We start from the raw sequence: 27,072 nt of genomic DNA, 5'->3' as shown, positions 1-27,072 counted from the left end.
GTCACAATGTAGAAATGTAAAAGTATGGATAAGGATTAAATATTAAAAAAAATATTGAATTTAGCCTAATAACACTTTCAATCTTCAGAAATCAATTAGTGTTCATATTAGCATTTCTTCTGGATAGGAATACCAAAAAAATCTTGGTAAAGCTGGTAGGAAACATGGATCAGTAAATAACTACTTGGAATCTGTAATAATGACTTCAAGTTTCTTCTCAGTGTTTGGATTATAGTGGAACAGCTTTCTATATCATAAAGCATTTTTCCCAGTCTTCAATGAAAATTCATTATAACTTATAGAGATATATTGAAATAAGCTTTGCCTTATTTGTGTGTGTGTGTGTTTTCCCAATGGTACTAAACCATTGAAACCACTTTTCTTTTAAATCTTTATTTCTTTGTAATGGATATGCAAAATTCTCAAATAGAACATAGTGGATTGCAGTGCAGTGTTAAACACTGTAATGATTTAGCCTCAGAGGAACCTGTAAATTGGGAGTCTACCATCCAGATATTTGACTGTAGAAGTGGAATCCTTGTGATATCAATAAATTTTGAATTCCTTAATTTTCTTAGAAGCAACATGGACCAACTTAAGCCAAAGATGTCGACATCAATGTCGACATCAATGTTGACATCTCTGAGACTTAACTGAAGTTTGAAATGTTGGGGCTGAATAGCACATTTATGTATTTGAAAATGGGTGTAAACAGTTTTTGTATTACTTCTTTACAATATTAAATTTTATTTAAGTATATTAAGGGCTCTTGAAGTTAAGAATTCCTTTCTCTTTCATTGGTAGCCAATATACATGCATATCTCTGACTCTTCCTTACAAAAAATAAATGTAACTAGAAAATTTTCAGATTTTTCTTGCCAGTTTTAGCTGTACAATGCTGTACAATTCTGTAAGGTAATACAGTAGAATAGCAAGACAGCATCCTAAGTTGCTGCTCTCTAAATTGCATAATCAAAGGGACTAGTTGGGCAGCATAATGTTATTATAACATTATCTTATGTTTTGTTAATTCTTCAATAAGCAAAAGAAATCTCATGTATTGTTTTCAAAAATCTCAGAATTGTAGATTTCTGCATATTTCATGTCTCTGAAAGCCAATGCAGGACAAAATGTGCTGTTGAACTTAAATTCTGTGGACCTGAAAAATGCATATGAAATATGAATGCCATGTACCTACCTATTATAAATAACCATCTGTCCTCTATTGTGAATGTTTTGCAAAATATTGCCTACTGATCTATTCCATGTTGATATAACATGCTAATTTCACATGTCCACATTTAAAATATTTAATGGAAATTTTGTGAAAAACTTGTGAATATAAAACAATTTCCACATTTTACAAAGCCTACTAAGAGGTCTACTCTTTTTAATTAAAGTGCCTTTGGGGTTAAATGTTATAAATGTGCAAAATACCATAGTATTTGCTTCCTTTATATGCACATTGTCCAGCAATACTGATTACCTCTGAGATTATAAGAAATTATTAACATTTTCTGAATGTTTTGTTTTCTAACAGTGACCATATTTGTAAGTTCGAACTCACATAAATGGAACTTACAGATAATTATAAGCATTTTTTTCTGCATGCATTGAATAAAGTCACAAGACAGTGCAAATGTTCAGATAATGTGTATTCTTTCCAGGGAACTGTTGTAGAAAACTACTATTATTGTTGGTACATACAGTAGTTACTGTTTTGTACAGTTTACAGACTTGTATTGCTCTAATGTTTGCGCATGTTTTCATGAACATTCCCTTTCTAAGTTATTCATCTATACCAAGTTCCCTCATATGTTCATAATTATTTCCAAGTGTGAACTAAAAACAGAAAAAAAAAAACTAGAAGAGTTTAAGTTTAGGTTTTTCTTTTCAGCATTAAAAGTGAATGTGGTATATAACTACTGTGAAATTCAAACTGACAAAAATAGCAATATCTTTCAGGAAAAATACTTTAACTGTGTGATGCATGTTTTTGACCTCTCATTTTTATAACCAACATGTAGAAGAGGAGACCCTGAAACACTGCATCTTGTCCTTTATTCCTAGGAGAACAATTACAATTCCACATCGTAAGAACTCCTCCAGGACTGGGAAATGTTACTGTTGAGTGGAAGATAGTAGGACATAATGTAAAACAAAATTTTGCAAACTATTCTGGAATACTTTTTTTTCCTGAGGTAAGTCCATAAACAGTGATGTTGGCTACAGGAAAATAGTGTGATTAGAACTGATCTGAGAAAAAGTGTGCCTTTTCAACAGTCCTTCTTTCTTGGTTTGATTATTTAATTTCTCACTTTTTGACTTACAAACTGGAGGGAGCTTACAATTCTTGATACTTAACTCTTCTTAAAGAAATTGTTCAAAATACTTGTCATTATGATATCACTTGTGTTTTATAAAATAATGGCTAATCAATTTACCCTTAAAACAAATAGGGGACGTTGAATACAACATTGTATGTTGATCTGCTGGATGACCATATTCCTGAAGAAAAAGAAGAATACCAAGTCATCCTATACAACATCAAAACAGAAGGTAATGCAGAACTATAGCCAGCTACATCTTAAAAATACCATTTAATAATATAATATTTTTAATTTTATTATTTCATTTTGGAGGTATAGGACTGAGCAAACTGCAGCTGGTGCAAAGTACGCAAAGTTCATTAACATTTTATTGAAATAGGCTTGGTCCTTATGTATGTATATAGAAATCCCACCGTGTCTCCACAAATACACTTAAATGGTTTTCAATCCTGATTTAACTCTGCCTATTTAATTCAATGGTTGTTTCTTCCCTTAATCTTAATGCAAACTGAGTTTACTAATATGTCATGGATAGAGTTGCCATGAAACATGCAGATATTTTTATCTTTTTAAACAATCTTGTCAAGCTGCAGACTTACTGATCTGTCCCTGAATTCAAGGTGGTCAGAATATTTTATTCTTGCCATTAAAATTATAGTGAGAAAAGAAGCCTTAAACTGCATCCGTTCTGAAATACCTTTTTTCAAACTGAAATTAATGTCCAAACACCAAACTAACTTGACATGGATTGTGTTGCTGCGAGGTGCCTTATCAACTTCCGAGAGTCACTGTGGCCCAACGGGATGAGCAAAATTATTCATCAAAGCAATAGTTGGAAAACATATCAGTTTATTGATGTAATGATTGTGAAGTGGAATATAGTTTTAAGCTTTTGGAGGTACTTCCTGGGAAAATGGTTTATTTCCTTTTAAAATATAGGGAAGTTGATATTTGGCACTGGCCTGTTAAGTTTTCTTATTTTTTAATACATTTTTGTGACTTTGTACTTGGTATGCATAAAATTTCTGTTTCTATTTGTTATAGAATGTAAGTATATATATGTGTGTAGGTCCCACACCATCCACATACTTCAGTGAGCTTTGGTTTCGTGGTATTTGCATGGCTACTGAACGTTATTTAAATGTAATATTAACAATAATGTAAGACAAAAATATTAGTTGCATAACACTTCATTCACTGCAGTCCACTGATTCTCTTGCAGGAGTTTCTTCTACAGGTGCTGCTGTTTTGGATAGTCAAGGATATGAAGCTGTTCTAACAGTAGAAGCTAGTGATGAACCACATGGAATTTTGAATTTTGCTTCCACATCCAGGGTGGTTTTAATCCCAGAAGAAAACAAAACAATTCAGCTTTTTATTAACAGAGAATTTGGATCTCTAGGTCTGTATAACAACTCCAAGAGAAAGGAAGTTTTGTTTTGCTTATCATTAGGCAAATAAAAGCCATGATAATGAAAGTTTGGAAAAATCTTTGTTACAGTTGGTATTTTTTTCAGAACTTCTAAGCTTCTTTCTGCAGACTTGGAAACTAAATATTACTTATTACTAGAGTCATAATCCTCATTAATACAGCAAGGGATCTGAAAGCTGTAACAATCAGGTGGCTATTAAGGTTACCATATTTTTGTCTAATGAGTCTGTCTCAAAGCATTAGTCTCTTCAGAAAAAATAAAAAACATGAGAAAAGTGACATGTACACACATCCCACATATTTTTTCTCTGAATTTCAGGAAGTCAGCACCTTAGGAATGTCACATGGAAAAAGTTGTGTCCAGACCATTGAATTCAATTTATGTCTCCTCTGACAATTTCTGATTCCTCTTTGAATCAATTTATCCATTAACATCCTTTAAACTATATAGTATTCAATTCTACAATACAATAGTGTGCTTCATGAAAAAAAAAAATGAATCTTGTGTTTGTTGCCTGAAAATAGCAACTTATGTTGTGAGAAAACATGTATAATAATTTCCTATTTGCCTTTTTGGACTATATTTACACCTCGGTGATAATCTGGCTGTTTCTTTTGCCATACTTGTTTTGAAATGAAGTAACATTTACAGTGCTTTTCAAGATCTGGAGACACCAGAGAGTTTTAGAGACATTTTAATGACACTATTTTTCCATTTATTTTTTAATACCAGTCCATACTCTAGTGTACTCTTTGAACACTATTCAGTAAACTAATGTTTTAAGATAATTGTTCATAGTAAGTGCAAGATCTCTCACTGAATTAAAATAAGCATCGTTACTTATTTATTAATTAGGACTCTTTTATCTCTTACATTTTATTTCATATAGAGCAGCTTTTAATTTCATCTATCATTTTATTTCAGGTTCATACTCCTTATGTTTGCCACTTGACTTACCCTACCAGATTAGCGAGAGGTGGCTTTATTCTCAAAACTATAATGTATAACTTTTCTGCTTGGTAATATTTATCCATGTGTCCCCTAATTTTGTTCTCTATTGAAGTTTGTCAATCTACCCAGGAAAGTATCTAGATTTATTAATCTGTGTTTCCCAGCACTGTCTTTAGAGCCTTTCTTAGATATCTGTCATTCCCAAAAAGTGTCCTTGTTGCAAAAACTCATATTAATGGTACATGAGATGTCCCAGTTAGTCTTTCAGCAATTTCATATTTATGGTCCACAGAACTTCAAATTTCTGGATGCATTTGGACCCAATGATTTTTGAGTCCTATGCAGACAGACAAGTCAGCAAAGGTCAAATTGAAGGCATATTGATAACGGTAACAAAGGTACACTAGCTCCAATGTACTTTGGATAACTCTTTTAATCCTTCTGTTTTGCAGTTAGTCTTTTTATTTTGTGGATGAGAATTTGATCTCTTGTCTTTATCCATTCCAGTGAACATTATATAAGAACTGAAAAACAATTTTTTTTTCTTTTTTTTTTTCTCCTCACAAATTAAACAGGTACTATCAATGTTACTTATGCCACAGTTACAGGATTGCTCACTGTAAGTAATCAGACAGAAGAGACTGTGGCTGAACCAGGAGCTGATTATGTACCTGCTTCTGGCTCACTGATTTTAGAAGAAGGAGAAACATCAGTTGCCATAAATATTACTATTCTAGAGGTAACCTCTAAACCCTTTAATTCTGTACTTTTCTGTATGATTTCAAAAGGGTAATATTTTGGGAACTAAAGCTTGCAGCCATTATTTGAAGCCCTGTGTTATATTTCACTATCATTTAGAAAGATGGTTTCAATCTTAATATTAAAATCACAAGGGATCAAATAGTCACAGAAAGCAGCTCTACCTCTGTCTAAAGGTAATAAAGTTGTCTCATTAAAACTTTACCAACTATCTAGTAGTATTTAGAACAGTGTGCTTCATGGCTGGCTACAGGCTCATACTTTTTCATTGCTGGAGATACATGCCTCTAAAATCGGTCAGTAATTTATTTGCAAGAATAGTTTAGCGTCACCACAGGATCTTTTTCATGATATATAATGTCTTACTTAATTCTTCCACGATAATCAGTTTCAGACCCAATAAAATTATTTCAGGAAAACAGAAAAATGAATTCTAGTGTCACAGTAATATTAGAGACTTGTTGTGTGATCCTTTTTGGTGACTTCTGTGGAAGTTTCTTAAAGGACAATGAGAAGAGGATGTACTGTATTTGTGTTTTGCAGGATGATATACCAGAGGTGCAAGAATTCTTCTTGGTTAATTTAACTTCAGTGGAACTCATCATGAACCATTCAACGTCATCCCCACCTAAGCTAGGTAAAAACATCTTATAGCAAATTATTTTTACTTTTCCTTTTTAATGGTTTATATTATATTACCTTGGGAGATTACCATTATTCCTCTTACTTACCAACTATGCTGAGATGAGACATGGTTATTTAGAAGAAACATCATAGAATATGAAATAGATTTATTATTACACTTAATCTCTTGCTTTTTAAACTCTGGGAAAATTTAAATTAATTTTCGTAGAGGAGTTAGTAATTATCAGTTGGAAAGGACAATTATTTGAAAAGTTTATTGGTGATTTTTTCATCTGATTTTCATTTACAAACTACAAAATGGAAAAAAAAAGTAAAAAAAAAACTTTATGTGGCTACTCTGCTCACTCTTTTAAAAAAGTCTGTTTTTATTCTTTTATCACTTTTAGGAAACATATTTTATGGTTTTCCTACTCTTGCAATGATCTTTATTATTTGCTTAGTCTGCTTCTCATTTTGCTTCTTCAGAATTCAGTAGAATAGTAGTCATTAGCTTTAAGAACTGTTGGATTATCCTGTGGTACTAAAGACTAGTTATATAATGTCAGACATCTTCTTTGACTCTTTTCCCTTTTCTTTGCATGCTTATAGAAGTGACTGAGTTAATTCGTTACAGATTGAAAGGTAACTTGCAAGACTCATTGCTGATTTGTGAATAGTTGAGTCTAAAATATGAAAGGAGTAGCATATAAGAATGAAAGATTCATCCAAACTAAACAGTGTTGTATAGTCTCACTTTCTCTTTGGCTGTCTCCTTGAACCATGACCATTTAACACTGATGTGACACTGCATTGGGTCAGCTTTACTTACAATGAGAAAATAATAGTTTTAAGTCATAAGGAAAAAATGTGTTCACATAACATGTCAGTGAATTCTTCTGGTAGAAGAAATAGCCTGACTCAAATACGTGTGTCCGCGTGTGTGTCTGTGAGCAAACTCTTACAGATCCTGGGTGAACAGATCTGACTTCAGGGTGACATGAGAAAATGCAGGAGTGAAGCAGAAATGTCTCTAATTGCCATTACTCCCTCAGGATTTGTAAACCTCAGTAACACTTCTGTTGTCTGTGTAGAGCTATTGCTCATCGTCATCTCTACCTCATAGTGACAGGCTTAGATTCATGGCAATAATCTTCTACTTTTGTTCAGTTTTATCTGAATTGATGGAAAAATGTATATGGATCTAAACATAATATACTTATGGCAGACTCGGTGAAGTCAATTTGGTTTTAGAAAGTAAGTTGAAGTTTATAAAAAGTAAACAAGTAAGTTAAGGTAGTTGTGTGGTGCGGTTGTCTGAAAAACAACCTATTTTCTGAGAAGTATTAAGTTTTGACTGTAAAGTTCTGGTCTCTGAAGTTAGTAGACTTTTCTGACATTAACCTATTATTTGGTGTTTTTCACACTGCAGTGTATTCAATTACGATTTCAGGCTAATTGTAAATACCTGTATGTCTTTATGGAGCAGTAGAATATTACAGTATGTGAACACCCCACAAATAAATTAATAGTTGTGTATTTGTAGTGAAATCTGAGGTGTGCCATTAGAATGTATGATGAGGCACTGAAGCACAAATAGAAGATGAAATGCTGAATCATTTATTATTCTTCCTCATTGTCTTTCTCATACTCAGAATGGCAAATGCAAAATATTGAATGTCATTGTAATAAACACTTATAGTGAAGACAAATTAAGATTCCATCGCAAATCTAGACTTTATTATTTTCTAATGTTTTATGTGCTGTTTAACTTTCTACATTTTCCTTAGTCTTTTTTTTTTTTATGCATTATTAAATATTACAGTGCTAATTCAAGACGCATTATTGCACTTCTAGTAGTAAGGACTCTTTCCAGTTATCTTGCCCACTCCCATTTTCTCCTACACATTTTTTGTAAAGACACTGTAATATTAGTACCGATTGAATAAATGCTTCTGTGATTCTTGAAAATCAAGAAAATTGATTTTATTGTTCTTTAATTTTTGTCTTTCTGTTTTGCCTTTTAGATGTGGAAGGTTTAGCTTCTCAAATTGTTATCGATGCTAATGATGGTGTAAGAGGAGTAATTGAATGGGAAGGTACCAAGTAAGTCTCATCTTCCTTGAAGAACTTACTGTGCCAATTAGTGATTGGTGTTGCCCATTTTCTTTCTAAAAGTAAAACTCCTGTTAAAAATAGGGCCATGTCTTTGAGATGGTAAAGTAATCATTCAATTCAGCTGAACTAGAAAGTGGGATTCCCACACTGAAAACAAAAATTCACTATTCATCTAATCAGAATTCTTTTACTTATTACTACTTTCACTGTTGTCCTTTTATATCACCAATTTGCCTAACCTCCCCAGCCTGCATCAACTCTTCCAGCCTCACCATTCATGTAAGCAAAAAACAAAACAAAACAAAACAAAAACCTCATGTTACTTAATTCAATTTAGATAAGAGAAAAAAGGTAAAAAGGATGCGTTAGAGAACTATAATGTAGGGAATAATTCAGAGTGAAAATGTAATAAAAATGTACTATCTTTTTCAAAAGAACATAATCAGTGAACATTGAGAATTATTCTTTTTATTTTAGTTTTGAAGTTAGTGAATCTCATGGGAATCTGACAGTAATGGCTTACCGAAACAGAGGATCATATGGCAATGTGTCTGTATTTTTTTATGCCCAAAATTTGGAGGCCCAGCTGGGTTTGGATTTTAATGTAACCTCAAGGGTAAGAAGCAACTCTAAATCTAGTACTTTTTATTCTTTCAGCTTCCGTAAAAGAATATCTTCTTGATTATTCTGCAGAATGATCAGTAGTGATGCTAGATGTTTCAGCTTGTTTCAGTTGCTTTGGTAATCTAAATAGAATGAAATAAAAATATTCTTATTCTTACTATTTATTTCTTTTTTAAAAATATATTTTTTAATATAAAGCAAAATGTAAACTTTCAAACATCGATTTCAAATTTAATTTTGATTAGACATACAAACTTTTTCATAGACTATTTTTGCAACAGGACTTTCAAAATAAATTATTCTTTCTTGTCCTCATTCTGTAATGTGCTGAACCTTTATATTTCTGATTCAATCAGTTTATAAGGAACAGAGAATATGGCTCTTCCTATGCTTTCCCTTCCTTCCTATTTCACAGAATTCTGTTTACCGTAGTCAAAAATTTCTGTGTGATATTAACTGATGTAAGTATTCGGTGCTTTATGTGTTTCAACGCTAGACTCTTTTTTTTGCTGATGGAGAAAGGCATAAATCTGTTGATGTCATGATTTTTGATGATGAGATTCCTGAAGGTGATGAGAAGTTCCAGTTAATTTTAACAAATCCATCTCTGGGGCTGGAATTAGGGGAGAACACAACAGGTAAAACTTAGTTTTAATGTTCCATTTCTTTAGAATTCTGTGGCACACATTTTAATTCCACTTTTCTGAATAATCATATTTCAGAAAGCACCATTGTCCTGCTATGGTGAATCTTTATACTCCTTTGGAAGGTTCTGAAACATCCCTGTGAAATCTGTGCAATTAAAAAGTTTATATGTAAAGCAATGAATCAGAAAGCACGAAGATGAGTTTTTCAATGTGTACTACCTCACTGAACTGAGAGGTCTTTTTAGAGAGTTCATAATCCTTTTCTAGGAGAGACTATATTCTTCCTGTCTAGAGATCTTCCTAGTTAAAGTGAAATGCCTTCCCATTCTCTTCAGGTAATGTCATGGACACATAAGCATTACATACACACTAAAGGAAGAATGTATTTGTGTTTATGTTATGTATTATGTTACTATATATGTATATTTATATTTTACTATGTTAACCAAAGAATATTTTCATTATTTCTTTTTCAAAAGCTACAATTACTATACTTGCCAATGATGATGGCCATGGAGTTTTGTCATTCAATAACAGCAATCACTTCTTTCTGAGAGAGCAAACATCTATCCATTTGATGGAAAGTGTTGCAGTATTGAATATTATCAGAGAACCACCTCAGGGAATATTTGGCACTGTGACTGTTCAGTATCTTGTAAGTGAGATTAACTCTTCAGAGGCAACAATGGATTTGACCCCTTCTCAAGGATATATTGTGCTCGAAGAGGGAGTCAGGTTCAAGGTAATATGCTAGTTATTACCAGAGAAGTCTAGGAAGCTTTTTTTTTGGAAATATTGGAAAGATTTCAGAAATGTCTGTGCTTTATCTTCTGTTTATTTTTTCTACTTCTTTCATTCATAAAGTGAATTGAGTCATGAGCTGTGACTGATTTCCTGTTATTATCTGATGTGGAAGTGTGTGAAAATTAAATGGGCTCATCTTTAGGTGTTTCTTAGTTTGTAAGGGTTGAGGTAAATTGAAAACAGTACACTATAGATAACGTTCATGTGTGCTTTGGAACAGTTCTTTTTATGTAGTCAATCTATAGCTGAAATGCAAACTTACTTTAAATTAAAGTGATAATTTGCAAGCCTAATAGTTAAGATCAAAGTAAAAATCCCATTCTGTAATTTAACATTTTAGTTAGTCTGAACTAAACAGAATGTGCTGCAACAAATACAAAAAGTAGAACAGTTGTCTGTCTTAGGATTGGAAAATAACTTAAGTATTAAGCTCACTGCCTCTATACTGTCCTCACAAGAATGTCAGCTACAAAATGAACTAGCTTAAGTTTGTGAATCCTGACTCTTCTAAGGTTTAATCACAATTCGATTTATTTATTTTTGCCAGTAAAGCTGGTGAAGCTAGTGTTAGCATATTACAGGCAATAGGATAGAAACTGAGACAAACTTTTCTTGGAAACACTGGTTTTCAATTTCTGGCCTTTAGATGCATTTGGAATCACAATGCAGCAGATCTATAAGAAGTTGGAGCCTTCTTAATATAGTTGGTAAATATGGTTTATTGTGGAAATGAACAGAAATATAAAACATTGTAAATTTTGTATTATTTCCAAATGCATCATCACTAACTTTTTATTTTGTACAGCAAGGCTATGCGTACCTATGAAATTTTTTGCTTGTTTGAGTAGTGTGAAGGATGACAGTGAGCCCCAAATGAAAGTGAAGCACTTAGCTTTCTCTAGATTGCTCTTTGCTAGTTTGAGATTGCCTTTAGAAGACCTGATCTTCATCCACAGTGGTGTAGGAGAGGGAAAGAAGCATCGAGAGGAAAGAGTATTTCAAATCTCTCACTATTCTTGCTTTTTTTTTTCCTTTTCCTTTTCTTTCTTGACAGCACCAGTAGTGAGATTACCCTGTTTCCCTGAAGATAGCTTAGCTGCCAACTAAAATAAATTAAAACCAACTTAACTGATTACACTTATAGCTGTGTTGTGAGTATAAACTACCCAAAAATGTATGGAATAAATAGAGAACAAAAGTATGAAATTAGGATCAAAAACTTCAGAGGATCATAGGATGAGAAAAGAAAGAAAAGAGAACAACAACAACGAAAAGTGAATATGCTCATCTTAGTGTTGCACCAATGGAGGCCACTAGATGGATGGCTTTAGAACCTCAGTCTGAACTCAGTCTGAGCTTGCCTCAATTCTGTCCTCTCCAGCTTCATGAGCTGCTCTTCTCCTGCTATGCTATCCAAAGCCTTATAGTGAAATAAATTTAAAAAAAAGGTAGCACATTCTGATAGAGCTGTGTCATCATCTGTTATCATGTCTCAATAACATTGTATGCTTGTTTTGTTATCAGACGCTGCATATTTCTGCGGTACTAGATGAAGAACCAGAAATGGATGAGCACTTCATTGTCACCCTGTTCAATCCAACTGGAGGAGCCAGACTAGGCACGAGAGTGGAAACTATGATTACAATATTACAAAACCAGGCTCCACTAGGGCTTTTCAGCATCTATACAGTTGGAAATAGGTACTTTACACTGATCAGTAAAAAGGAGATAGTTGCTCATACTCCAAAGAGATAATATTTCTCTACAATTTTGTTTTTGATGGATCGCATTAAAGAAATTCAGCAACCCAATTTGTAAATCTGTAACTTTGAAAGGTATTGTGAAATACTATTACTGCTAAACAAAAGAGTAGAAAAATGCATAAAAAGGACTATTCATAATCCAAAATTTCAATTTATTTATTATTATTTTTCTTTATAAACTAATACTTCACTAGTGCCTACATATTCCACTGATAGTATTCCATGTTAAAAGTTCCAAACCTCATATCAGTGTCCAGGAAGTCATACGTTTTATAATTTACTTTCATTTTTAAACCTGTAAAAAATATACTTTCACTGAAGGCTGTTTTTCAGAAGCAAGTGACACATATGGACTGCCATTTTTAAAAACCATTCAGCTGAAACCATACAGATTAAATAAATTTACTATTTAAATAAAAAATGTATGTATGCTATTTTATTAATACATTGATATTTAGAGTTAATAATTTATATTAATATTTAATAATAATATTATCTAAACATTTATTACGTGAATTTAATATACTTAAATTTCAGTCTGTTTAAAGATTTTGTTGAATTGCCTATGATTTTGCATGATTGTAGTAAGGATCATTGGGAAACCCTAATTAATGTAGCTACCAGTCCATCAGATACTGAAACCTGTTATTAATATTTTCTTTTTATTTCTGTTGTATATTCTGCATCTGGAATTGTACAGTAAAAATCTTATTTTTATTACAGCAATGAATATACTATAAAATAATTTTTTCCTTATTTTTATGATTCTCACATTTAGGACAAATTTCATCATAATTGAAGAAGCCAACACTACAGCTTATTTGAAAGTTTCACGGAGTAATGGGCTTAACGTTTCTGTGAGCGTTGAGTGGGAGACATCATCAGATACTGCATTTGGCATCAGTACGTTCACTTTACAGAGAATGTCCACTGCTTTTGTAGAAGTGGAGATAGTAAGAGAGTAGCCAAGCATACAGGAGATGTAGCTTGGGAATGTAAATTCAAGTATTCAGACACAATTCAGTTAATATTTTCCTATGTAAGATTTAGTAGATAAAATACTTTAGCTGCTTAAGAATCACCTTGTCATCAGCCACTTCTGCCAGTTTCAGTAATCTCTATTTCTGTCTTTGCTGCTAATATGAACATTATTGTCACTAGCCATTTATTTATTTATTTATTTGTGTGTGTGTAATAAAATTTGTTCCGTACTACTTGTAACTCAGGATCTTTCTAACACAGTATAAATGACATGTGACATGCAAGAGTCTAGCTCCTGGAGTTTAGTTCTGACAAGACGGTGCTTAGGGACCGTCTTGGAATAAAAACATGAACATGTTGTAAATGGGGAACAAAACATGAACATTTTGTAATTTGTCTTTTTTTTTTTTTTCTTTACTACTTGCTATCTAGCTAATTCTCTTGTTAGCTAAATTCCAAGATCAATTATTATGAGTCAGACTCAAATTGCCTATATGTCTTCCATGTGCAGTTGTAATGAATGAAAAATACATTTACTGCTTAACTCTCATTATATCCTTAGCATTGTAACATTTCTATGTATTTATATACACTTATAACAAATACTAAGACACAACTTCATCATTTCTCATACTAGGTCTGGCTTTGGGAGGTAAATAATGGGAATGGGGTTAGAAAAGATATCAAGAGTAATATAATAGTAAATAGTGTTTTTATTTTATTTTATTTTATTTTATTTTATTTTTTACTATATTGCAGGGGGTGGTATCAGTGTCCTATCTGTCTTGCAAAGTTTTGTGGAAGAATCAGCATCTGGTTGGTGTTTCTTTACCTCAAGAGAAATCCTGTACGGTGTTCTGTTGCGTATGCCTCCAGCTTTGTTTTCTACTGTCTACCAGTGGAAAGGAGTATTTGTTCCTGTTGAGGTAAATGTTTGTTTTTGAACACCAGACATGCTAGTTAATAAGGAATTTAAGTCACAATCTTACTTTTTTTTTATTCTTCTTGCAGAATTTCAGTATGTGGAATCCTACAAGTTGTGTGTCTTTCCAAATTGGAGCCTCTTCCTACCTTGTGGTTACTCATGGAGGAGCCACACAGGGAGCTTCTAACAACAGTGTGTATGCATTCATGGCTGGACACAGATTGTTGTGGGTAAATCGATTTTAATTTTAAAATCTTAAAATAGTATGGGTTGGCAAGGACCAAGGGAGGTCCTCCAGTCTGGCCATGTTTTAGAAAAAAGCACTCTGTGTGACAAGAGTTAGTTTTGTGTCCTAAAATACTACATAACTTCAGTGATGTAAGTTTGTCATAGTTAGTTGTTTACATTGTTTGTATTTTTTATATATTTACATTTGAGGGTGCAGGGAGGATTACCTGGGAATCACAGAATCACAGAATTGTCTAGGTAGGAAGAGACCTCCAAAATCACCTAGTCCAACCTCTGACCTAACATTAACAAGTCCTTCACTAAACCATATCACTAAGCTGAACATCTAAACGTCTCTTAAAGACCTCCAGGGATGGTGACTCAACCACTTCCCTGGGCAGCCCATTCCAATGCCTAACAACCCTTTCGGTAAAGAAGTTTTTCCTAACATCCAACCTAAACCTCCCCTGGCGCAACTTTAGCCCATTCCCCCTTGTCCTGTCACCAGGCACGTGGGAGAACAGACCAACCCCCACCTCTCTACAGCCTCCTTTAAGGTACCTGTAGAGTGCGATAAGGTCGCCCCTGAGCCTCCTCTTCTCCAGGCTGAACAACCCCAGCTCCCTCAGCCGCTCCTCATAAGACTTGTTCTCCAGACCCCTCACCAGCTTCGTTGCCTTTCTCTGGACTCGCTCGAGCACGTCCATGTCCTTCCTGTAGCAAGGGGCCCAAAGCTGAACACAGTACTCGAGGTGCGGCCTCACCAGAGCCGAGTACAGGGGCACAATCACTTCCCTAGCCCTGCTGGCCACGCTGCTTCTTATACAGGCCAGGATGCTGTTGGCCTTCTTGGCCACCTGGGCACACTGCTGGCTCATATTCAGCCGACTATCAACCAATACTCCCAGGTCCCTCTCGGCCAGGCAGCTTTCCAACCACTCATCTCCCAGCCTGTAGCTCTGCTTGGAAGTGGGGGAAGAAATTCTCAAGCAATCAAGTCATAGAACATTTTCTGGAAAATGTATGATAAGTTATGTTAATTCTGTAAATTAGTTGCTTATATATATATATATATATATAAAATATAAAGTTTTAAAAGCTATTTCATGTATAGTTTTATACATAATTTTGGAATTCTTAACATTCTATGCGTACTTTTTCTCACTATATACAATGTAATATAAAATGTATTTGTTTATATACATATGTAGATAAACATAGTCACCCTCATATTTCCCTTGCAGATACAGACTCTTTCTGTTCTGGATACCAGACGTGTGAAACATTTTGCAGTGGAGGAAGAAGACTATTTGATTATTGTGAGTCACACAAACAGTTCCAGTTCCATCCAGGTTTGAATATTCTTCAGTCTTCTCTGGCTTTAATGTGGGTAGTTTGCTTATTTCTGAAAGGATAATGAAAGGAAGTAAATCTATAAGCATGTATTTCTGACATATTATTTTTGTTTCTATTGGAAATTTATAACAGTTAAAATTCCAGACTTGTTTGGATGTATAAATACTCTCTACCTGAGTGTATAATTTACATCTGGTTTGTTTTTATTGCTACTGTTATTTCAGTTTTGAAATGTAGCATGTAAACAAAGAAGTAGCTTCTGAATATAAACCTGTTCCTCTGAAGAGCAGGCACAGCTTCTTGCAGTAGGGTTAATTACCAATTACTGAGGGAACATTGTCATAATATATGCATTTTATAACACCCTCTGGGATAAGATGCTGTTGTTACTCCAGCAGATGATATTTGCAATAATACAGAGGTTGTATTAGTAGAACGAGTAGCTATGCCTTATTGACAGCATTCTGACAATATAATTTTGTATAGGACTTCTCTGAAAAAACATAAGAACATAAGAAAATGTTAGAGCCACAGTACTAAGCCAAGCTGCTTCTGGGATTTGTGGATATCTTCAAAATCTGTTACCTACAATAGCCTAAAAAAGTGACCAGTGACCTAAATGATTGTCCTGAGTACATTTATAGCTAGCTATCTAATAAACGACTTCATGATGGTGAAAACCTATTTTTAATGGGTGTAGGAGCTCCTAAAAATACCAGTGATGATATGTCAGTGCTTTGTGTATGTTGACTATGTTCATTTACAGAAACAAACAAACAACAACAACAACAAAAACACACAAATTGCATTACGTGATACATTTTTATCTGAAATCTTTTAAGGTTTTCATTAGCTGAACTAATTGGTTGCTAGGAAATGTATGCCATCAGTGGACTGGTTTGCGGATTGGATTAACTTGTCTGTGGGAGTTTGATATTTCTATGGTAACAGTTTCTTCATTCTGCTGTGATATTTGATCTGTGTCTGATTGTCTGTTCCTTTTCTTCCTCATTAGTCTGCCTTAATCACAGTGAATGAGCCCAGGGGCAGAAATGAATTTGTGCCGCTCACTCTAATTAGAGAGAGGGGAACCTATGGGACGGTCATCATAACTTTTGAGGTGAGTTTATCCAAAAGACTTCATACAGTAGTCTGTTGGATTAAACTGAGAGGCTGTAATCATAATTTATTGAAGTGTTTGCAAAAGGGGAAGAAGGACAAAATACCTACATCTACATTAGGTAGATCTGTTTCATAAAAGGGATTCATATTAACCGTCATATAGAAAATACTGTAATTATCTGACTGTTTAATTGACTGTTTAACGTTAAGAGGTACTAGAGAAAACCGAGTATATTCTGTCATTTAGAAAGGTACGTGAGGCAACATCAGTATGTATTACTAGAAAATAATGCATATTAAGTATGTAAGAAGTGTCTTATCTAAGTTTTTTTAATTTTTTTAAAAAATATTTATTTTACATACAAATATTCACGTGAGTCTTTAATGATTATCCCAACTTTGAACTGTGAGTGCTCAGGATTTGGTGAATTTCTGTATCTATAATCATCTGTATCTTGATCTCTATCTTGAATCCCCTGCAAATGAAGCTTTTGAAATAATTAATCATGTTGAATACTTATCCTGTTATTTACATATGTGATTTGAATGTGATACAATTACTGACTTCATTGCTTTCTTTTTCTTATCTAGCTCAGACTCTATTATTTACTTTAAAATTATATATAAAATCTTTCATATAGATATTTCTGTACTAGTTGCCTGGTCCTATAGGGTAAGGCTTTAATCTAGACCTCAAAGCTTTAGTCTAGACCTGTCAAAACCAGAAAAGCTTTGCACTGGATTTTATTAATACTAAATATAGCATGAATAGTTAAAGTACTGAATATGATTCTCTGTGCAATTTTTTGCAAATATGTTTGTTTTAAGGTACAGTAAATCTTACTCTCTGGACAATTACTTAGGTCTGTCTCACATCATTATATATGTATGTTGAAAAATAATTTACAAAATGTTCTAAAATCAAAAAATCCCATATGACCTTTAAGAGGCTTTGTAGTATTTTGAGTTTGACTGTTAAATTTAGTATCTTTAATATCACAAGTTAAGATAGAAGGGACACAAAACCAGTAAGTACTATTACTTTGTCTTGGAATTTATTATGAAATACTATTGATTCAAACTGAATTTGCATGAATATCCTTTCTGTAATATGAAAGAGTCAGTTATGCATCAGAATATACTAAAGAGTCCCCATAGGCCTATATGGAAGTAGTTTTCTTCCTCTTATTCTGGAAATACGGGATTTCTTCAGAGTGGTTGTTCTGACTTACACTGTCTGCCAGAAAAGAGCAGATTTTCACAACTGAATGTTCATGTAAGTTGTAAGTTGGAGATGGCTGAACAGATAGTCATTTGTTATGCAAGTCACACTGCATATTGGTTATTGTACTTGCACTGGATTTGTATTCCTGCTTTATAGACTTCTCATCAGACAAATCAATTCTTTGCAGATAAAAGATGGTCCAAACCCAGCTGAAGAAGACCTAAGTCCAGCTAAGGGAAATATTACATTCACACCTGGGAGATCAAAGCTGATTTATAATTTAACAGTGCTTGATGATCAGGTAGGAACAAGCTGACTTCATCTTAGGCTTTGATACGTAGAAGGTTAACTGAAGTTCTGGAAAGACTTAGAGTAATAAGTTACAAAAAGGCTTGGCTTAAATAAGGTTAAAAGCAGTTCTATTTGATGAAGTGATGTTAAATTTTGGCTCTCTGGTCTATTATTTTTACTCTTTCCAAGCTCCCTCTTTAATTCTCATCAGTGAATAGTTTTAGTTTATGTGCATATCCTGGCTGAGCAGACATGTTATCTTTGTCACTAAAGAAAGAATATTACACATTGAAGATTCACAGGGAAAAGGCAGATTCAAAAATATTTTTTGTCGTTGTTTGTTTGTGGTTTTTTTTTTTCAAATATGTTTCAGGGTAGAAACATATTTGAAAAAATCCTAAAAATAGATGAGATTCCTGAAACAAACATGCAGTCTTGTGGAAAGCATGAATACTAGGTGATAATTAACATTTTTCTGTTTTCAGATTGGCCAATTGAAAAAAAAAAACAACACACACACAAAAAAAACAAAACAAAACAAAAAAAAACCACAACATAACTCATAGGTTGTGAGGCTTTCTTTTTATCTCAGAGTAAACAAAACATTCTTCTAATTTGCAACTTGTGATTTTCCTTTTTTCTTACCTGCACTTTTCTTTTGTGTTTTTCTTTTCCTTTATAATAAGCTTAAGAGGGAAAACTGAGACATCAAAATAAGTATATATGATGCAAAACAACTTAGTAAGAAATTCATAAGAAAACAATAATGGTGAAAGGTGTGTGTCTCAGAAGTGAGCACAGAACTGTAAAGCAGCTTGTTTCCTTTTTACTCTTAGTTATAAAAAATGTCCTTCCACATTTCTACTGATACTCTAGTGTTAAGAGGCTGTGCCAACCTGGGGTGCTGAAGTGTAGAAACATCTCTTTCCAATTCAATGTAATATTTCAGTGACTTACACACAGAAATAAATTATTAGGGTCTTTTCTCTTGGGAGGATGTGATTTTATTTATTTTTATTCTGAGAAATGCTCTCAAACTTCTGTTTCTAAAAGTTTGATCTGTATTTGGTGTGTCTAGTCAACGTCTTTCCACTCTTTGAAAGTCTTTCACAAGTGTATGTGAAAGATGAATTTTGCACAAAAACCTTTATTGATGATGATGATGATAGAGTTCACAAGAATCCAGTAACACTACTGTCAGAACTTAATTTGAGCTTTTAGGATCTGAGTTAGGGAAACCAATGAAACAAGTATTTTTCTGAATTGTGCAGCCTTACAGAAGGTAGGGGACTGCAGTTCTGATTTCCACAGCTCTGCATTTATAGTACTTTTCCTGTGCAGGTTTCCTTTTTAAGTATAATTGCAACTTTAAGAGAAAATTAAAGAGGCAAGGCAGCACTGGAAATCATTTATACTATTATATTCGAAGTTTGACTCGTGTATTTATTGGTCAATCATGATGTAATTGAAAGCTCCACAATGCCTTATTTATGTAGGATACTAAGATTTTATCTGCAACTAAAATGGCATGTACGTTCTGACTGTCAAATGCGTATTTTTGTACTGCAAGACAGTATATGAACTAGTGAACTAAAACAAGCGTAAGTTAACATCAATTTTAATAAGATAAAATAGGAAATAGTAGTGTAGGAGAGAGGTGACAGAGAGCTTGCAAATCTCACGCTGGAAAAAAAAACAAACAACCTGCATCAGTCAATAATATTATGCAAGTTTAAGTGCCACAAGTCAAACAAGGGACAAAATTGGCCTCAGCTACAAAGACAGCGGCGTGCATACCCTTTGTGCCCTGAAACAGGATCTAAGGGTGGCCAATTAACAAATGTGTAAAAAGAGAAGAAATATTGGACCACAAGGAATTCTGAACTTTTTTTGCTCAGTAAACAGAACTACATGGAAAGGATTCATCAGCCCTATAACAAAGCAATGCCATTAGTAACACATAAGCAATTTTGTTGTGGAATTTATCTCAGAAGCAAATAATACTGTTTTTTCTGAGAGTCCACAACAAGAATGAGATGTGAGGATCTTATGTAATATTTAAATATTTCCTTCTAATCTCTCTGTATTAATAAAATAATGATATTTTCCAGTTCAACAGACTTAGCCTATCAAGACTGGGGAATAAAATGTAATAATATAAAGTAAAAAATATTAAATTCTGCAATTCAAGGCTTATAAACCCTTCTTTTTTGTCTGCTGCATCAGTTATTAGAGACTAAAGAGCTAAAACTAAAGTGCAGTTCTAAACAAACCACATGTAGAAATGCCAAAGTCTAATTAATAGATAAGCATCAGCAAGCACATTCTCAGAGCTGTGACTGAAGCTGTGCTGGGAATGTGAGTCTGTCTGAAAGTAGGAACTGTTCTTTTTCCCGTTGAATAGGAACAAAAGGGCCAAGGTAGGTTGTGTTCATATGTTGTTCCTCTGTTCTTTCAGGCATGCATAGATGTAAAATGGTGTTAACATCAGCAAATAAAGATGTCAGACTAAATAACTGTCAGGAACACTTGTGTCCAAGCAGAGCAACTTCCACAAGTTGAGTTTGGATCTCCTCACACTCTCTAGTTGGAAAGATAGAGCTTCATCTGATTCTTGCCTAGTTTTTGTTTGCCCTTTTTTTTTTTTTGTCTTTTCCCACTTTTTCATATTTCCATAGCATAGAAGTATGTCTTAGAAAATGGAAACATTCAATTTTGAGAAGGGATTTTCAAAGTTGCAAGCGAGTTTCTTTTTGCCTGTTTATTTTAATGTGAAAAGGGTTGTAATGTTTATATTATTTCCCTTTATTGCTAAATATACATAACATATTTCTAAGTAAGTGTTCTGCATGTATTTGAAATGGGACTTACACCCTGTTGCTACTATTATTTTTCCAGATACCTGAAAATGATGAATTGTTTGTTGTTCATCTCAGGAGTGTGGAGGGAGGGGCTGAAATCAACACCACAAGGAATTCTGTTCAGATTAATATTAAGAAAAATGACAGCCCTGTGCGATTTGCTCAGAGCACTTACATGGTGCCTGAGGAAGTCGAAATGCTCACAATTCAAGTGATTCGTGGTAAGGATGACAGTGGAAAATTAATTGGACCTGATGAATGTGAAGTCTCCGTCAGTTACACCATCATAACTGGGAATTCAACAGCACACGCGCAGCTCAATTTAGACTTCCTAGATCTTCAGCCAAATACAACTATTGTCTTCACACCTCTAGTTCATGAAGTATATATGAAATTCAAGATCCTTGATGATGCCATACCAGAAATTGCTGAGACCTTCCAAATTATGCTCCTTAAGGACACGTTACAGGGAGATGCTGTTTTGGTTAATCCATCTGTTGTTCACGTCACCATCCAACCAAATGATAAACCCTATGGAGTGCTTTCAATCAACAGTATCCTGTTTACTCAAACTGTTATCATTGATGAAGACCAAATTTCAAGGTACTACAGATCTTCAAACAGTATCTCGTCATGTTAAGGGATTTGTTTGGCACTGTAAAGCATCCTTAGGATTTCACTGACAGTAATTATAAAATCAGTAGTGAAAAATTAATATAGAAATCACCTACTGTGTAATTATTATAAACGATATAGAATTTTCAAGGGAGAAAATGTCTAATTATGCAGAAGTATTTTAATATTTATGAACTATATATGAGAACTGTAAATATTTAATGACATTATCAAAATACTGAAAAACCCTTAATCTAAAAGATGGATCAGTGAAGTTGTGATGCGGCCACACACCCATTCATATAAGTGGAAAATATATTTCAGGCTTCCTTTCCCAGTAAATCTTTGTCTATACTGTATTTAAAGTCAGTCTCTGGTTAAAAAATGGTGGTGAGTGTCTTCTGTGAAGTACTGAATACCCATAGACTTCCAAAAAAGTTAAATACATGTAATTTTACAGATAAATTAAAAACAAATCTCCACACAAATCTTTACAAGCAGAACTAATATCTATACAATATTGCCAGTTTTAGTAAAAATGTCCACTGCTAGCTAGTGATGGTGGTTCATCCCCAGAGAAAGAGGTAATGTATCAACCTATGATTTTATGAACAATTTCTAGTATGTAGAGCCCAGCACTTCAATATTCACTTTTTTTTTTTTCTTTCTTATACACAGATACAGGAAACGTGACATTTCCATAATCACAAATATTGATAAATTATATTTCAGTGCATAGGCAAATAGTTGAGTCACTTTATTTTAAATAAAATCATTATTTAAACACTCATGCCTGACAATTGTATTTTGATATAGTCCATAAAACAGTGTAGAAATTTAGTTGAGAAAAAGTTTTCTGAAATTTAACATCTTTCCTGAGAAAAAATATAAACATGCCAACTTTCCTCTTCTCAGTATCTTTCTTACTGTAAACAAAATAAATTTTAACTAATGTCTTTAGATATATTACTCATGTCTTTATGTATATTATCTCATGAATAAGCAACCTGAGAAAAGTCTACTTCTGTGGTATGATTTCACAAATTTTAAGTCCTGACTCAAATGTCAGTAGCAGCAGTTAATATCGATTCCACTGAAGTCAGTATAAATCTTCCAGGGAACAGATAGCTAAGTAAACCGATATTAATTATAATTGCATGTTACAGATTTTTATTTTCATTCAAAACCACAGGTTTGAAGGGATCACGATCGTAAGAAATGGTGGAACACATGGAAATGTTTCTGTGACCTGGGTCATAACTCGAAATAGCAGTGATCTGTCACCTGTGACTGCAGACCTTGTTCCAGAGACCGGGGAGATACATTTTGATCAAGGACAGATGCTGGTCACACTTTCACTGACCATTATTGATGATAACATACCAGAAGAAGCAGAGCCCTATCTTCTGAAGCTCTTAGCTCATACAATACAGGGAGGCGCAGAAGTCAGCGAACCATCTGAGGTAAGTTTGATTTCAGAACTTGTTTTGAGGAGGTGATAGATAATAATTAGGGAGTAGGATTAGGATTAGGATCCACCAGTTTTGGTGGATTGGCTAAATTGAAGTAGTTGTGCTTGAGTTTAAGTGAAGCAAGCTGATGTATTCTCAGTATAAAGAGCCACATCCAAAGTCTTTGGCTTAACATATTTTATAAGGCCAGACCTATTTAATGCAGTAGCATTTAGCTTAGAATATTCCCATCATAAATATCATTGCATAACTGCTATCTTGATTGGTTGCTTGCTAAGAGAAGGTTGAGCATTTATTTTCACTTGCTTATTTGCTGTAGGTACTGGAATGTTTTACACAGAGTAACAGCTTCAAGAGGATGGCTTAGTGATTAAGACTAACCTCTGAACTTTTAAATAAGGGGTAATTAGCATTACTGACAATTCTGTGACTCAGGTCCCTACTTTGCTTTTTGAACATATGATTGGAATGAATTTGGTGAATTAAATGATTTTTTCACAGTCTGAAATATATTCAAATTATTCACTTTGGCTGCTGAACCAAAAATCAGTTATTCAAAGCTCATTCTGACATAGATGAGGCATAGCAGGAAAGTTGCTGCTATCAGTGGTGTGCTGCTTGTGCACAAGCAACACTTTGGGGCTGTCAATCTGATTTCTTTCTTGAGTGCCAATTCACTAACGATAAAAATGTATGATGACAGTCAGGACATACTTTCATGAAAACGTGAAAACTGTGGTGTATATTAATTGTAGCATTGAGTAAGTGATGCTGTTTTCTGTTTTGCAGCTTTTGTTTTACATTCAGGACAGCGATGATGTTTATGGCGTAATAAAGTTTTATCCTTTGGAGAATCAGAAGATTGAAAGTAATCCAACAGGACGCTTTTTATCCTTGAGTTTTGTAAGGGAGAAAGGAACAGTTGGAAATGTGCAGTTAGTTTATACTGCACTGTATATTCCAGCTGGAGCTCTGGATCCTGAGAGAGCAAAAGATGGCATTCTAAATATGTCTAGAAACAGCATCCTCCTGTTTCCAGAAGGAAAAACACATCATACTTTGAGTATACCAATAAGAAAAGATGCATTTCTTCAAAATGGTGCTCATTTCCTCATACAGGTATCTCAGCTGTTTTGTTTTTGTTTTTGTTTTTTAGCTTATTTAATATGAGGAATATGATTCAATAATTGATCCTTCCCCTTGACTGTAATTTAAATGACCATTCCTGTAAAAAAAAAAAAAGTGCTTAGCTCTGAAGCAAAGATTTTCTTATTTAAAAAGACATCTTTCATAACTATGCTATAAAGTTTTCTATCCCTAATCATTAGTAATTAAACAAATTTTAAAACTAAAGAGGATTCAGGTACTAATCATGGAATTTATCAAAATGAGATCAGCGTTGTCTGTTGCTTGCCCCTTGAAGCATGTTTCTGCTTGGCCTCTGACTTGGAACGTGAAAAAAATAAGGTTCTTAAAATTAAATTACTGAAGCAGGAAAAATTTCAGAAATGACATGCAAGTAAATGTATCTTGGGCTTGATACAGGTCCTTCTCCAGCAGGTCATCCCCCAGCCTGTACTGATACTTGCGGTTGTTCCTTCCCAAATGCAGGACTCTACACTTGCTCTTGTTAAACCTCATCTGGTTTCTTCCTGCCCAACTCTCCAGCCTGACCAGGTCCCTTCCAACCCCTACAATTCTGTGATACTGTGATCTTTGCTCTTCCAGCTGAACTATTCTAAATTAAAAAGGGTCAAATATACATTATATATTATATGTATATTATATTGCATTTATATATAAATTTGTTAGGAGAACTTACTTTTTTTTTTCCCTGTATAGTTTTCTTCACTTTTTTCTTTCCTTTTTTTTTTCTATCTCAATTTGTAAAAGATAACTTTTATCATCGCTGAAGGTGTTGATGTTATATCCATGAATTTCAAATTTGCCAGGTTTTATATTTTCCTTATAGTCTACCAAAGACGTTGTAATCACTTCTAAGACCTTTGAAAGATTTCCTCCCTCCACATCCTTCTCCCTACATTCTCTTACAGGAGGAATAATGAGAACAAAAAGTTTTGCCAGAATTATATTGTTTATCTAATATGCAATTTTATTTATTTATTTATTTATGGCATTCACAGTTAGATTAGGAATTGCCTTCTGAAATACTAGAACACGTTAGTATGTTTTATGATTGCAAGAGGTTTGAGAGATCCACAAAATTCTTAAATGTCTAATTCCATGTATTCAATGTTTTTGTTTTTTTTTTTTTTTTTTTTGTCCTTTGACTGTAGTCAAGACACACATCTGATAAATATTTCAGAATGTTCAGTCATTCCAAGCACTTTGCCTGGATTTTCAAACTGTAGATTCCAATCTGTTTTTTTTTTTTTCTGTACTTTCTCCATGAACTATAAATAAAATCTTTGTTTGAAGAAATTAAATCAGAGGAGCTTTCCAGCTCAAATAATTAATTTAGAAACTCATAGAGAAGGAAAACACCACTATTTATCACTGTGACAATCCTTCTGCATCGTGAATAAATGATAATCTCAGTGAACATGTTTAGAATGAGTTGTACTTAGGCAAAATAAAGAATTGACTCAGGAATCAGCAGAGAAGCAAATGAAACTGTAGGATGAATAAAGGTACAGGAGATAATGTTAATGTGAGATATATTCCTTAGTGACACCTTCAATTAAATAACGTGCTGTAATCAGAGATGCGGTTTTTGGTATAGCTAGGAAGATTAACTCTGAAAATTAAGCTCATAAACTAATTGTTATTGTTCAAATAACTATATATTTTTTTCTCTTTGTACTGGTTTCCTTTAAAAGGTACTAAAGGAAACATTGCAGAAAGAGTAAAATCTCTGTTCTTTATTGATTATTACTTTATTCCAAAGGTACCATACAGGATCCAAATACAGCATACACTTTAAATAGAGCAAATTGTTTTGGCTGTGTAGTATTTCAGAAAGTTTACTGAGCTAATAACCGCACAATGGTGCACTTTCATCCTGTTAATTGCAGAATCGGGGCCTATGCTAGGAGAAAGCTCAGAAAAGAGGAGAAACAAACAGTGCCATCATCTGTTCTTCAGACTTTTGATAACAAGTTGGAATGGTTGAGAATCAGTTACTAAATACAGTATTTGTAAAACATTTCCATCTATCATCAGATAAATGTTCATGCATATTTCTGGGTGTTACTCAAGCAGTTGTGGAACAAAATATGATACAGCCCACATATTTATAGAGTTTGGTTTCAAGAACTGTAAGACTTTAAAAATCATCTTTTGAAATGGTGAACCATGATTACTATATGAATTTAAGAAAGGCCACTATTTTATCCCCAAAAAATAAAGCTTTACTCTATGATAACACCTGATAACTCCAAGAAAAAATGTCAGTGGGAGTTTATGCCCCAGTGAAATGTTCACAGAAATATATGCAAATCTGTTATGGAAACATTTATTGTAATGATGCATGTAGACAGAATCACATGGAATAAATAATATTTAAAGGAAATAATTAAACAGGCAAGTTCTGCTTTCCTTGGTGTGTCACTACTGGTGCTGGGCTTAGCGAGTGATGCTTCCCTTTTAAAGAAAAGGATGAAAAAAAATCTATTTCCTCTTAGTATCTATAATCTATCAGAAATGCAGTGACAAGTAAAATACAGTTTTGAAATACTGTACTGAATTTAAATTCTTAATGTGGCTCTGGTAGTTCTTAGATAGAGAATTCCTTAAAATTTTGTGGAGAGGAAAGAAAAGTGGATTATTATTTGGCTGTTTGATCAAGGGCTGTAAATTATTATGACTTCAGTGATTTCCCTAGATTTTTATCAATGCAAGACACAAAAAATGATGTTAGACAATTGCCTATGCTGCTCATCAATGACTGTTGTTAATAGCTCTAGTAATGTATCAGCTGATCTGG

The 27,072-nt window shown here is 33.6% G+C and overlaps 1 protein-coding gene across 1 annotated transcript in view; it reads left to right on the top strand.

Annotated features, from left to right (window-relative positions):
- Positions 1-25,183, top strand: part of LOC310890428 (adhesion G-protein coupled receptor V1-like) — a 93,710-nt gene extending 68,527 nt beyond the window's left edge. Inside the window, exons 42-60 of the mRNA XM_083852787.1 lie at positions 2,071-2,201; positions 2,460-2,559; positions 3,553-3,732; positions 5,290-5,453; positions 6,017-6,110; positions 8,122-8,200; positions 8,690-8,828; positions 9,333-9,474; positions 9,963-10,225; positions 11,812-11,987; positions 12,829-12,953; positions 13,791-13,957; positions 14,043-14,186; positions 15,429-15,536; positions 16,556-16,660; positions 18,075-18,188; positions 21,077-21,642; positions 22,847-23,117; positions 23,916-25,183. Of these exons, the coding sequence (XP_083708913.1) occupies positions 2,071-2,201; positions 2,460-2,559; positions 3,553-3,732; positions 5,290-5,453; positions 6,017-6,110; positions 8,122-8,200; positions 8,690-8,828; positions 9,333-9,474; positions 9,963-10,225; positions 11,812-11,987; positions 12,829-12,953; positions 13,791-13,957; positions 14,043-14,186; positions 15,429-15,536; positions 16,556-16,660; positions 18,075-18,188; positions 21,077-21,642; positions 22,847-23,117; positions 23,916-24,296 (3,449 nt within the window). The 3' untranslated portion in view covers positions 24,297-25,183. The remainder of the gene's footprint in view (positions 1-2,070; positions 2,202-2,459; positions 2,560-3,552; positions 3,733-5,289; positions 5,454-6,016; positions 6,111-8,121; positions 8,201-8,689; positions 8,829-9,332; positions 9,475-9,962; positions 10,226-11,811; positions 11,988-12,828; positions 12,954-13,790; positions 13,958-14,042; positions 14,187-15,428; positions 15,537-16,555; positions 16,661-18,074; positions 18,189-21,076; positions 21,643-22,846; positions 23,118-23,915) is intronic.
- The last annotated feature ends 1,889 nt before the right edge of the window (positions 25,184-27,072 follow it).

This window comes from Anser anser (assembly GCF_964211835.1).
Source record: "Anser anser genome assembly, contig: HAP1_SCAFFOLD_136, whole genome shotgun sequence".
Lineage (NCBI taxonomy): Eukaryota > Metazoa > Chordata > Aves > Anseriformes > Anatidae > Anser > Anser anser.
Note: the sequence above shows the minus strand (reverse complement) of the source record. Positions and strands in the feature narration are given on the sequence as shown.